Source organism: Rhyacophila brunnea, unplaced genomic scaffold (assembly GCF_057557595.1).
Source record: "Rhyacophila brunnea isolate RB1 unplaced genomic scaffold, BYU_Rbru_1.0 scaffold_21, whole genome shotgun sequence".
NCBI classification, from domain to species: domain Eukaryota; kingdom Metazoa; phylum Arthropoda; class Insecta; order Trichoptera; family Rhyacophilidae; genus Rhyacophila; species Rhyacophila brunnea.
The window spans coordinates 10038438-10050547 of NW_028232871.1; the positions used below are offsets into that span (position 1 = coordinate 10038438).

The 12110-nt window shown below is 33.4% G+C and overlaps 1 protein-coding gene across 1 annotated transcript; it reads right to left on the reverse strand.

Moving 5' to 3' along the window:
- Positions 1 to 5627: 5627 nt before the first annotated feature.
- LOC147070697 (ADP-dependent glucokinase) lies at positions 5628 to 11731 on the reverse strand. The gene is made up of 4 exons (XM_085948793.1): positions 11577 to 11731; positions 10889 to 11237; positions 8357 to 8784; positions 5628 to 7340 (listed from the first exon to the last, which is right to left on the reverse strand). Exons 1-4 carry the CDS (start codon positions 11608 to 11610, stop codon positions 6646 to 6648), a joined length of 1506 nt encoding a protein of 501 aa, XP_085804919.1. The 5' UTR covers positions 11611 to 11731; the 3' UTR covers positions 5628 to 6645.
- Positions 11732 to 12110: the final 379 nt, after the last annotated feature.

Sequence of the window (12110 nt, forward strand, 5' to 3'; positions counted from 1 at the left end):
TTTAGAGCCAGAACTAGAGCCCTCGACTTGAAATATTTCAAGGTTACATTGTTTAATTTTGTAATATTTTTATTTTACTATTTTTAGTCATCGTTTATTCACGCTGGAAAATACTGTTTATTATACCAAATAAACATAATAAAATCTTGTAAAAATTTGATTATTTAGAAAGTACAAGATCTGCCCAGATATTGGAATCTTAAGTGTTATAATATACTAAATCCAACACGATCATTTGAGCTTGTAACACAAATACTGTATTATGGGTATATCGGTATTTGGAAATGTATGTCTCAAATCTGTCTCTAAAAAGGTACAACCTTGGTATAACCTTGGGAAACAAAAATTGAAAGTTGGAAAAATATGTATCCAACTTATTATGAGTACGTATATTTATGTAAACCTGTTAAATCTAAATGCATTAAAACACTTTCATTCGGCACACAATACAAGCACATTGTTAATTCTATCTTGTAATAACTACATGAATCAAAAAAAAAAATTATTGAAATCATGAGACGGTAAAAACCAGTAGAAAAAACTATATTTACAAAAACCATTAATATTTTTAAGGTTTTAAAATTTTTCTGTTGTAACAACACGATTTAGACTTTTGTTGATTGTTTTTTAAATGATTATAGATGCAAGAATCTCACTCACATAGAGGTAAATTTTCAATTATACTAATGTATGGATTCAATAAAAATAATATATTTTTTTAAGAGATTTGAGAATGTAACATTCTAAATATTGAATATACATAATTTGAAAACATCTCATGCGTATACACACTAGAAAAAATCATTTTGTAGAAATAAATATGACACCTGACATCGCAGATCACTCCATTGTTTAGTTTTCGTCGGTTAGTAATTATGGAATTAATTGATACCTACCTTAATTTAATATAATAAAATCGATAGCCAACATTATCACGCAATTCGATAAGCATTTCATGTAACAACTACTAGTTTAAACCGTCGTAATTTAGTAAGATGCCCATAGTTTAATTGGAAAAGCGTTCTGGCGCGAATCCAGCAGATACAGGTTCAAGTCCCGTCGGGTGTCGTATTTTTTCTATAAAATAATTTTTCTAGTGTGCATACGTATATATGCATGAGATGTTGTCAAATTATGTAAGTATATTAAATATAATTTTTTGACGAAAATGGGATTTACTAATTTTACAAGATAGACCGAACAACATTGCAGTTTAGGAAATATGGAGCCAACATGCTTCAACGTTTACTGATTTTCACACATAGATATAACATAATATTATTCAAATTGCTTCACGAATGACATTACATTTGATTAAATTGAACACAAACGTGCGATTGTACAAAAATACGGTGGTTTAGGTATGGATAAATGCGGGATTACTTATAAAAAAATTGTTTCACAACGATTTGACTAGTATTACGTGTTCATTGATTACGAAAATCATTTTCAAAAACATTATTAAGTAGTTGAGAGAGTAACTTTAACAAATTTAATTTTCAAAAAAGTTCAGTCATCGAAAATTATGGCAACATTTTGTATATATCACTGTCTCATTATTACCTACAAGGTTGTATGTGACCAAAGTGATTGGAATATAACTAGAATCAAGTCGTACGGACTTATAACAGTTGATGTCTGCCATGTTGCTGTCGAATTTGGTATCTATCCATCGTAAAATTTGTGACATTGAAATATGGCAGCTATATTCTGCCGTCTTAGTAAGCTGTTTCAAACATTTCTGTAATATGCACCATTACCATCATGATAATGTATTATACAGATAGGTGTTATATGACATAAACATGCCCAGTCAATTATCATAGATTTAAAATTTTGGGACAAGCAAGGTTCGAAAAATAAACCAACAAACACCTTCCCAATCGCAAAGTGGTGGTTTGATCGATTACCAGTTTTCACAGATGAACCTTATAGCAACCCATTTACGATCTTCAGTGTTGAATAATACAATATCAGCAGTGCTAAAAAGTCAGCGTTAAAATACATGCCTCTTGTAAAAAAAAACACATTTATCTATGGTAAGCAACCATTGATTACTGAAGAGAGCAGAGGAGAATAGATTTCTTAATTTTTTTATTTAACTATATACAGATTATAAGTCTCCACTTTTAAAAAGTCAGGATGGCCCTAATAGTTTAATGCGTAATAGCACTAGGTACTCATACAAAGGTTTTGATTCCCGGTGAGGTCACAATATGTGTAATGTGATTTTTTCAAACGTAGGTGTTTACGTGATGTGTTTTACTAATGTAATTGGTGTCCTAGTGAAGTGTTTTTCAACCGGTGGTCTGCGGACCGACGCCGGTCCGCAAGAATTCATTACCGGTCCGCGAAAGCTTTCACCATGCTATCAACTGACTATATCGCTACACGATTCGGGGAATCCGCACTAGATGAAATGCTGGGAGAATTTTTGAATCATACAGAATCATCAAACATCATAAGCCAACATTTAAAAGCATTAGCTGAAAACTTTAATAAACACTTCATGGAAATTAAGATCTAAGGTGGATCTCTAACCTCTGGATTAATAATCCCTTTTTGGTAGATATTAAATCATACGCACTTGATCCTCATGAGAAAGAAAAGCTGATCGAGTTATCTTCTGATGTCACTCTGGTGTCCAGACATAAAATACAATCATTGTCTCAATTTTGGATAGATAAAGAATATCCATCTCTGAGTTATAAAAATCAATTTATTGGTATTTTTTTCGACATCCTATTTATGTGAAAAGACTTTTTCATCTATGTTAGTAATAAAAATCAAACAGAGAAATCGAATGGATGTTAATGCAGCGCTTCGTCTCTCAGAAATAATGCTGCAACCTCGTATATCAAATTTGCTTACAAAGAAGCAGCAGCAGATGTTGCACTAACCAAACGTTGTAATTTTAAAACATAAGATTTAATAAATAGAATTCTTAATTAAAATAATGGTTATTATTTCAGGCTAATACTGGTCCGCGAAATATTTCTCCTATGTTCACCGAGCCGCGGGGCGGGTATTAAAAGGTTTAAGAACCCGTCCTAGTGGTCCGTAACAGTGTTATTTCACTGCACACGTAACAGTGTTATAAAAAATTCAAGAATTAATTTAAACAATTTGGATCAGTTTTAAAAAGTAGTCAAAAAACAGTAACCAACATACAACCTTGCAAATTGATCAGACAGCTTTCAATTTCGACTGAGTAAAATCATATTATTATCCTATCTTTAAAAAATCATTGTGATAATTTTATCGATAAAAACGCAGAAATTAGTTTCATTTGTTATTATATTGCCATTTTTAATTGGAAAATTTGTGCGTTACGTTACGTCTATTAACTAGTGTTGGGAATGCCATGAAAACATTTTTTTTTACAAAATAGGAAACATTAAAAAAAAAAAAACATACAATTAATTATAGGCACATTTAGACAAATAAAAATACAATTCGTTATAAATTAAGTTGGTTAAATATTACAATAAAATAAAAAAATACGTATGTATGTAATTATATTCAAAATATACGTACAACATTATATTACTGGAATTGTTCAAAGATAAAAATAATAATACATACAAATTATAAAAGGTTATTATAGAAACTTAATAATATTAATATAATAATAAACACAATAATATTTAAGTAGAATGTAAAAATAGTTAATTTTTTTGTGGAATATGAAATGTATCAGTCAACTAAACTAAACACAGAAGAAATAAAGTGTAAAAACAATAAATTAGTAAGTGTAGTGCACACCTACATACATCTGCCCGCAAACAAACGAATAAAAACTGGTCAATATTCATAATGTTTTTATACAAATCGTTATTTTATTTTGTATTCCGCCGCAGATGGACAGATTTACTTAAGACTCGTCAGCGAGAAAATGTTTACTCTCATTGGGTAAATTGTATAAATTGATTACGGGCAAATGTGTGTAGGTCCACACTGGGCTTAAATAATAAAAGTAAGTATTCATAATATGTAATAATAGTCAATGTTTTATCCAAATCGTTCCATAATAATATTTATATTACGTAAGTCTTTCACATAACCTATCATAGACGTGAGGCAAGTTTAAATCGATGGAAACGATTCAAAGATTGCTTGCCTGTCTGTTGGATGTGTATCAGGAGACATGTCGACCAATAACAACATAGCATTGGAGTGATTGATATATAATGAATTTATATGCAATATTTTCCAAATTCAAATTTATTGATTGCGTTTCTTTTGTTTTACTTTCATATTATGTAGGTGCGTCATGTGAGCACGCGCCACGAGCAAACAATGTAAAATGTTGTTTTACTTTAACTTTTTACTTCTGGTTTTACACTGGGTAATTTTACGCATGCTTTACATGGAAAGCGTGTTACGCAATGCGTCAACTGTCTATACTTGTACGTCAAATAGTTTTCAATTTTTCACGAGAAGCGCTATTGTCATATTTTTATAATGCTCATTTTAATACAAAGATGTAAAAATTGTAGTATTTTCAAAAAACTATAATACATAGAACATTTTACGTTTTGAATCCTTCAAAATTTTGGCTTATTTAGCATAAAATTATACTATAATACACTATTATACACTTTTCGCAGAATCATTCGATTGGCAACAATGACGTAACATTTTCACTACGAAAAACGGTCATTTTGGGGCAGGAAATGCGCACGCTACGCATGCACTGAAAGTAGACAGCTAATTATTGACACAATTTTTTAGTAGGTTGTCAGTTTTAATTAACGAATGTTCTGATTATTAGGGCATGTGTGCTCACGTGATGTGATGGTAATGTATTTCTAGCTAATGCTAGTGTGTATTTGACTCAAAATGTCAAATGAAATACACGAAACCTGTCAAAATACATACATCACGTTCTGTGAATATATTGACAAGTTGTAAAAATGATCAATGTTTACGGTGTGATTTATGAAATGCCCGATCTATCATTTCACCACATCGCATTGTAAAACTATATTAATTGAAGCAAATAACTTTGTTGATTATTGAATTTTGTCACATGCCTCATTGTAGATAATCACTTCAGAGGAAAAATGTGACATTTGTTGTATCTATGACAACCAAAAAACTTTGCTTTTCTTCACATATTATAATTCGGAGAATAGAACAGTTACCTATATTTATTGTATAGAAGGATGTCTTATATCCAATATAAAACAAGCAATCTTTGAGTTTCCCATCAGGCACACCTATGATACCTACCTAATGTACATAAAATATGTATTATTTCATGGGTCTTTTGACTCAAATTAGTTATAAACTAACTTTGCCCATTACAGAGTAGTGTGCAGTACAATATAATAATCAGTCCTATATTGAAGAACAGAAGAATGATAACAGAAGTTAGTTAAGTATAAAAGAAAAGTTTTCAACAAAAACAAAAGTGCTTTATGTCAAAACAAATTTGGATTTTTTAAGATATCAAGTCAAAATTTGGAATGTTAGGGTAGTTGATGTCATTATACCGTATTTCACCGGTTGTAAAGACACCAATAAATTATTTGAGTTCAACGATCAGATTACACTTCAAGGGGTCACGGCCCTGGATTTTTATGGAGCCCATATCAGTTGCTCTAAGTATTTTTTTTAACCATGTTCGATCACAATATGGGCCTCTACAGAGTGGAGGATGTATTAACAGATTTTTGTTTTATTTTTATACGAGAAATAGATGTTAGCCATTTGCAAAACCTATTAGGTCCATACACATATTAAAAAATGATATGTGAAATTGCCAGACTGATTTGAATCTTGGATCCACAACATTATAAGCTGACGCAGTAGCGGCTTAGCCATTCGAACCGGTGACCGAATGATCAGAAGCGTGATAACTTTTGCTCGACAGTGGATACCAAGAGAAAGAGTGACCAAGGAATAGAACACGTGTTATATTATGAAAAAATGTATGACTATTGTTTGCCTAATTGACGGCAATGAAGTAGTAATTCCAAATCTCACTGCTGGTTCAAATTTACATATTATTTTTTCAATGTGTTTGATTCAGAACAAGTACCATAGAGTTGAACGAATGACTGATATTTCCTCGTAAAAGGCTGAATATATACAGCTTAATCTGCTAACCAACCAACTGCATTTTTGACCAAAAATGAGATTTTGATGGCATTTTATTATAAAGCATGTTTATAGCATTTTTATAGCATTATAGTTTATTAGCACAAAATTTCAAACTCCTAAACCTATAAATAAATGCATTATCGTTCTTCAAACAAAACAGCCAACTGCAAGTGCCAAATTTCCAATATCGTAAAGGAAACAACTCCGCTCTTTATATAATTTTTTTTTATATATAAAAGGGAAGCTAAAATAGTGCAGCTTATTTGTAAAAAAAAACATAAATTTCCAAGTGTATTTCTGGAATTGTTAAATTCCGCTTAATAGTTAAATTATTATGTTTTTTCTCCTTCCTGAACAATTTGCCCAAATGGTGCTGGTTTGCCGATTAAGCATTCGATATGTAACCTTCACTCTGTTGAAGCCGATTTGCGGGAATGGTAATACAACTAGTTAGTAAATCTTTAGAACCAATAAAATATAGTAACCGATTTTTGAAGTCGTTTCTGTAATAATAGAAATAGAAAAATTTTTCGAAGTCTATATTTGAAGGACGAGACCGGCGGCGGAAATATTATCGCCGGCCCCGGCAGTCTGTTGCGCGTTTGTGCAGACAAGAACAGGAGCCACACAAATCAGCACGTCGACCTTCCCGTCTACGTTCCAGCTCTCGTCCCAGCAAGAGACTGGATTGAGTGGGTCTAAATTCTTCCGCTGGGCTTTAGTATTCTTGGCAGACGTCGAGAAGCTGTCGTCCATCACCAATCTCACCTGTGCGGGTAGAATTGATTTTGTACCGCAGACGTGTCTGTGAGCAGTCAGTGAGGCCTTAGCAGTTGCCGCCTTGGTCTGTTTCCATGCGGAGCCTTTGACAGTCATAATAGCTTGATACGCTAGCGTATGAACATGTATTCTTGTAATTTTTCTACTGTTTTCTAAATCCTTATTACGATTCCTGATCAGTTTGAATATGTTTCTCAATTGATCAAGTGCCGTGGCGACCCTCGGATTGGAGTCGGTGACTATGCTAATGTTTCCGTACTTCAGCGTGTGATAGAGATTTACTAATTCTTGCTCGTTCATGCCGAGGGAGTCAGCGTACGGAATTACCTGATCGGTTAGGTCAACCATTAATTTGGCTTCAACGTAGCTTGCCATTTCGAAGTGAAGAAGAGTGGAAGGCCTTTGGGATATCATCTGGTTCGTGATCTTCGCAAGGCGTTTCTCGCGGACACCTGGAAAAGAAAATTGTAATTATTAGTTTACATGGTTTGTATTAAAAATATTAAAACATAAAGACATTTTTTCATTTGTCATATCAGGTGATTATTTACAATTTTTTTGATAAACCAAGATAATAAATTCCATTTGTAAACAATGTTGATAATGAAATCAAGTATTTATAGTCTGGATATAATATTATGCTGTAATTTTATAAGATAATAAAAAAATAATTAAAACTGGTAAGTAAGTAGGTACTTAATACAAGACATGAATATTTTTTCCTGTAAGCTTTTATAAAGTATGTCTATTATAATGAATAAAAGGCTTGGATTAACTTTATGCATGTAAATGAAGAGATGTAAGCAGACTTTGCAGCGTGTCATCACATCTAAGGTGTAGATACGACATTCATCCTGGTTCAGCCACATGCCAAAAATACCTAAAGAAAGTCTCAAATTGGCCTAGCTCTTCTAGCGCTTCCATCACATCTTTATGGGATTCATTTTACTCTACTTGTGTTCTAGATCTAGAAAAAATCGTTGCACATTGAAGCGTTTATCATCTTGTATTGGAGTCATAGCAGCAAGAGGAGAAACAATAGAATTCTCTCCCGTTGTACAAGATGTATATCCGACCAGTGTTGAATTACGGGTCAGAGTGTTGGACTCTCACCGACGGCAACGAGCATGCGTGCTGTGGAGGATATATTATGATCCATTGTTAAAAGGAGACGAATGGCACATAAAACATAACAAGGAGTTCTTCACCGTCCTGTAAGAATGGCGTTCAAGTTGGAAGTTTCCGATGTAGCAAGAATGAAGTGTCTAACTGCCAGGGGTACCCCAGATAGCAGGCCAGATAGACGCAGTTCGATTGACAGGTACAAATTTCGGCAAGACTTCTGATATTTTTCATCACCCGTTACACTGGCAAAAGTGTCTTTTATAAACGAAATCTGTGCAGTGAAATCACCATAATATTGGATACAATTACGTGGCAACACTATATAATAAAAGAAGATAGATACCTTCATTGAATGGATAACTGTCCATCATTTGGAGTCCACTGACGACGAGTAGATTTGCATCGAAATCAGGCAGCACGTCTTCGAGAGGCTCCAGCGAGCTGACCATCGGGTTGTTTTCGTCGTTGTGTAAAATGTATCGATTCGCCCTTGGGGCTGTATATGGGCCCCATTTGGCGTTTGCTTTATACTCTAGTATCAAATGAATGTCATCCCTGTCGATCAGGCCTCCGCTGGCGACCTTGAGACCATGCGGAAGGTTCTTCCGCAGACGGTCAGTGACCTTCGCGGCCAAGACAACGTCGCATCCCTCGGCGAGGAAGCGGGACGCCATCACGGGGGCATTTCCGCCGATCGCCCATCGCGTGTTCTTGCCTGTCTCTGCATAGGCGACGAGTTCATCAAATAGGGAGCTATTAGACATGAATCGCCTGAAATAATAAAGTTATATATTTATTGGTTGTGACTTTCTAATCACCATTACTACATCCCAATCCCAATGTATCTACGCCATCTGGAGGAAACATTCTCACTCCCCTCCTGTCTGAAGTAAGTTCCTTATACTGTCTTAGCAACAGGAATATTGTGACACATTCCCGATCCTTAGGTGAATAGTGACTTAAGGTAAAAGATTAATTAGAAAAAAACTAATTAGAGGGACTTTTTGTATTACAATATTTGATGGTGATTCCACAATGTTTTTATTTCGGTTGAATTGGTAGCCATAGAAACATTGCAGATTGAAATATTGCGGCTATAAACTCCTGTTTTACAGCCGCCATCTTTGTTGGCCTGTCTTGACATAATATTGCACACTAAACTTTTTCAGTCATACTTTTTTCATTGAACTAAGAATACAATTTGCAGATGGTGCTGGTTAGTTTTTTTAAATTCATAGAATCCTATGGTTTGATTTAGGCAGGGGAACACTATCTGTAATATTATGTACCTCTTCTTAATTCAACGCAAACAAATAAATATGACTGAAAAGTGTGCACTATTTTTGTCGGATCGCCCACAGCACATCAAAACTAATTACGGTTTGATTTCGCAGGGTTTAATTGAATTTTAAAAAGTAATCAGCATCATCTGCAAATTTTATTCTTAGGTCAATGAAAACAAATTAGTATGACTGGCCAAGTTTAGTGTGCACTATTTAAGTTAAATCATAGCAGCCTACCTCCACCCTTCGCCAGTGCTACCCATAATACCTATTCAACATTTATGTAATGTAATATTATTTTGAATATGAACATACTTAATTAACTTCCAACAATTCATTAATTAGTAATTTCAATCAACAAAAGTATTTTTAGCCTGACCCCAGTGATCTTTACACAAATATCAAATTGTTTGTGTGCAAACGAGTTATGCAAACGAATATTAGTTTACTTAACGTAAACATATTAAAAAATATTCTTATATCAATATAAAATGAAAATTTGAAGTAATTTTTTTTTAATGAAAAGCATGTTGTATTTTTTTTTTGTTGCATGATGATAAAATTGGATTTGAAAAATATGTGAAAAGGAATACGATCATAATATGGGCCTCCACAGAGTGGAGGTTTGTATTAACAGATTTTGTTTTTACGAGAAATGGATGTCAGCCACTTGCTCAACCTATTACGTCCATACTCTGACTCATACACAAATTGAAAAACAATATGTGTAGGAACTTTGCCAGACCCAGGATTCGAACCTGGGACCCACGACGCCATAGCCGACACTTAAGCCGCGTGGCCATCGTGGGAATACTTGGACGAATCAGTGAATATCATTAATGATTTAATTTTATACGAGGTAATCAGGCAAAGAAGTGTATCAGTGTAGCAAAAAAGTGCAAAGTTATGAAGTGTATACATTAGTACCTAACTAGTTGGTTACATTATAGCAAATCAATTATGATTTACGTGGATAGTAATATGAAATAAAATAATTCTTCTTTTTTATATATACATAGATATTATATAACTTTTAAACGAAGTACATAATATATAAAAAGCTTCATATTATTTAACTGAAATAGATAGATGTTTTCATAAAATGACATAAATACATGGAAATAATAATATGGTCTAGTTATGTTACCCACCAAAATGTAAACTGAGTAAAAATGAAATATTATGTAGGAATGGGAGAATGTTTTGATTCGCTTATTTCACCGTTTGAAGAAATTTAATTTGTCCAGTAACAAACTTTCTTGGAGAGGACTATAAAATGATCATTTCTATATATTACGCTATAGGCCGACGCTTAAGCCGCGCGGCCATCGTGGGTAAAGTAAATCCATGCACGTGTACAGGCGCTATTGTGTTATCATTATTGGTTGTTCATACCAATATCTTTAGTAATTCAATTTCAAATTATTTTTAACATATTGTGGACATTACAAATTATAAGTTTAAGATGTTAAGCGGCAACACCCAGATTTAGAGAAAACCAAATTGGGACCTCACCGAGTCGAGCCCGGAGCCCCCGTATGAAAGGCCTAGCACATTAAAAAGGTAATTGAACAAGCAGCTATTATACTCACTCAGCAGCAGCTCCGTGTCTAAAATAGTAAGCAAAACTCTTCATCAGTTCAGAAACTGTAGATATGTCATCGAAATGTTGAGGTTCCCCTTCAAATTCTTCATATTTCAGAAAAGGAATGACATCGGCAAATATGTCATAGCAGGCACCATACCCAACCGCAACCTTTGGCTTCCTAGAACCACTTTCCACAAAGTGTGAGCTTTCGATTTTCAATAGGCTGTCAGAAATGAAGGAAATTTTTTCCTTCGCGCTGTCTTCAGCGAATAAAAAGTAGCCGCCGAATATCGCTATAAAAGTTATCACAGTTCCTAACTGGAGGTAGAGAGGCCATGTCGAGTCTAGGGAGTCTGCAGACAGAAAAACACAACCAAATCACTATATTCTGCACACTCAAAAACCGACATAAAATGGGGTAATATTAAGTTGAATAAACTGTTTTATTTATTTTATATAGCGATTGTGGGTAACCTATATATTATAAAGCGTATAATTCAGAAACTTGATATAAATAATTAATAAGTTAAAAAAAATAAAAAAATTAAATACGTATACACAAGGCACATATTACTGTTAATAAAATGGCATGCATAGGAATTGTAAAACAATGCAATATTTACGAAGACTATTGTTTAAATTAAGAACATCAAAAGATTAGTTTTTTTATTGGAAATTTAAATATTTCTTACTGTCAGGTGTTTTGGGTTTTTTTGCGGAAACCATGGCGTTTTAATGTGGTGAGGGTTGTTAATTTATGTTAATTGAATATTTAACGTTTTAAAAAATACTATTTTACGATGACGTTGACAAGCGGTAAAAACATTCTTCTATCTTAATTCGATTTGACGTTGCCAGATGGTGTTGACAGGAGTGGAATCCATAGAGCATAGACAATGGAAGTGAATGCAATATTGTTTATGCTCAGTGCTGTCAATCAAATTATTTATTTTATATATCTGTATCTCAAACCTCTTTGATCTCTACTATTTTTTGGAATAAATATATTTTTGAAGCTATTTGAAAAATAATCAATAATAATAGATACCAGAGGCGAACGTCACTTCAGCATCTCAAATTAGTTTGAGGGCGGACGTGCTTAGCGTGGGTCAAAATTGAGCTTTTTTTTCTATTTTCAAAGCATGATCCTGGACATACTTTAAGCGTTGTAGATAATCTATTTATATAATTTTGAAGCCTTATTATCCTTTATATTTATTTTAAAC

Coding starts and splice junctions, on each gene's coding strand:
- LOC147070697 (XM_085948793.1), bottom strand. CDS start 11,610: ATGGTTTCCGCAAAAAAACCCAAAACACCTGACA. Junction 11,238..11,576: donor AAAACCCAAAACACCTGACA/GTAAGAAATATT, acceptor TTCTGTCTGCAG/ACTCCCTAGACTCGACATGG. Junction 8,785..10,888: donor AGACACGGAGCTGCTGCTGA/GTGAGTATAATA, acceptor TTATTATTTCAG/GCGATTCATGTCTAATAGCT.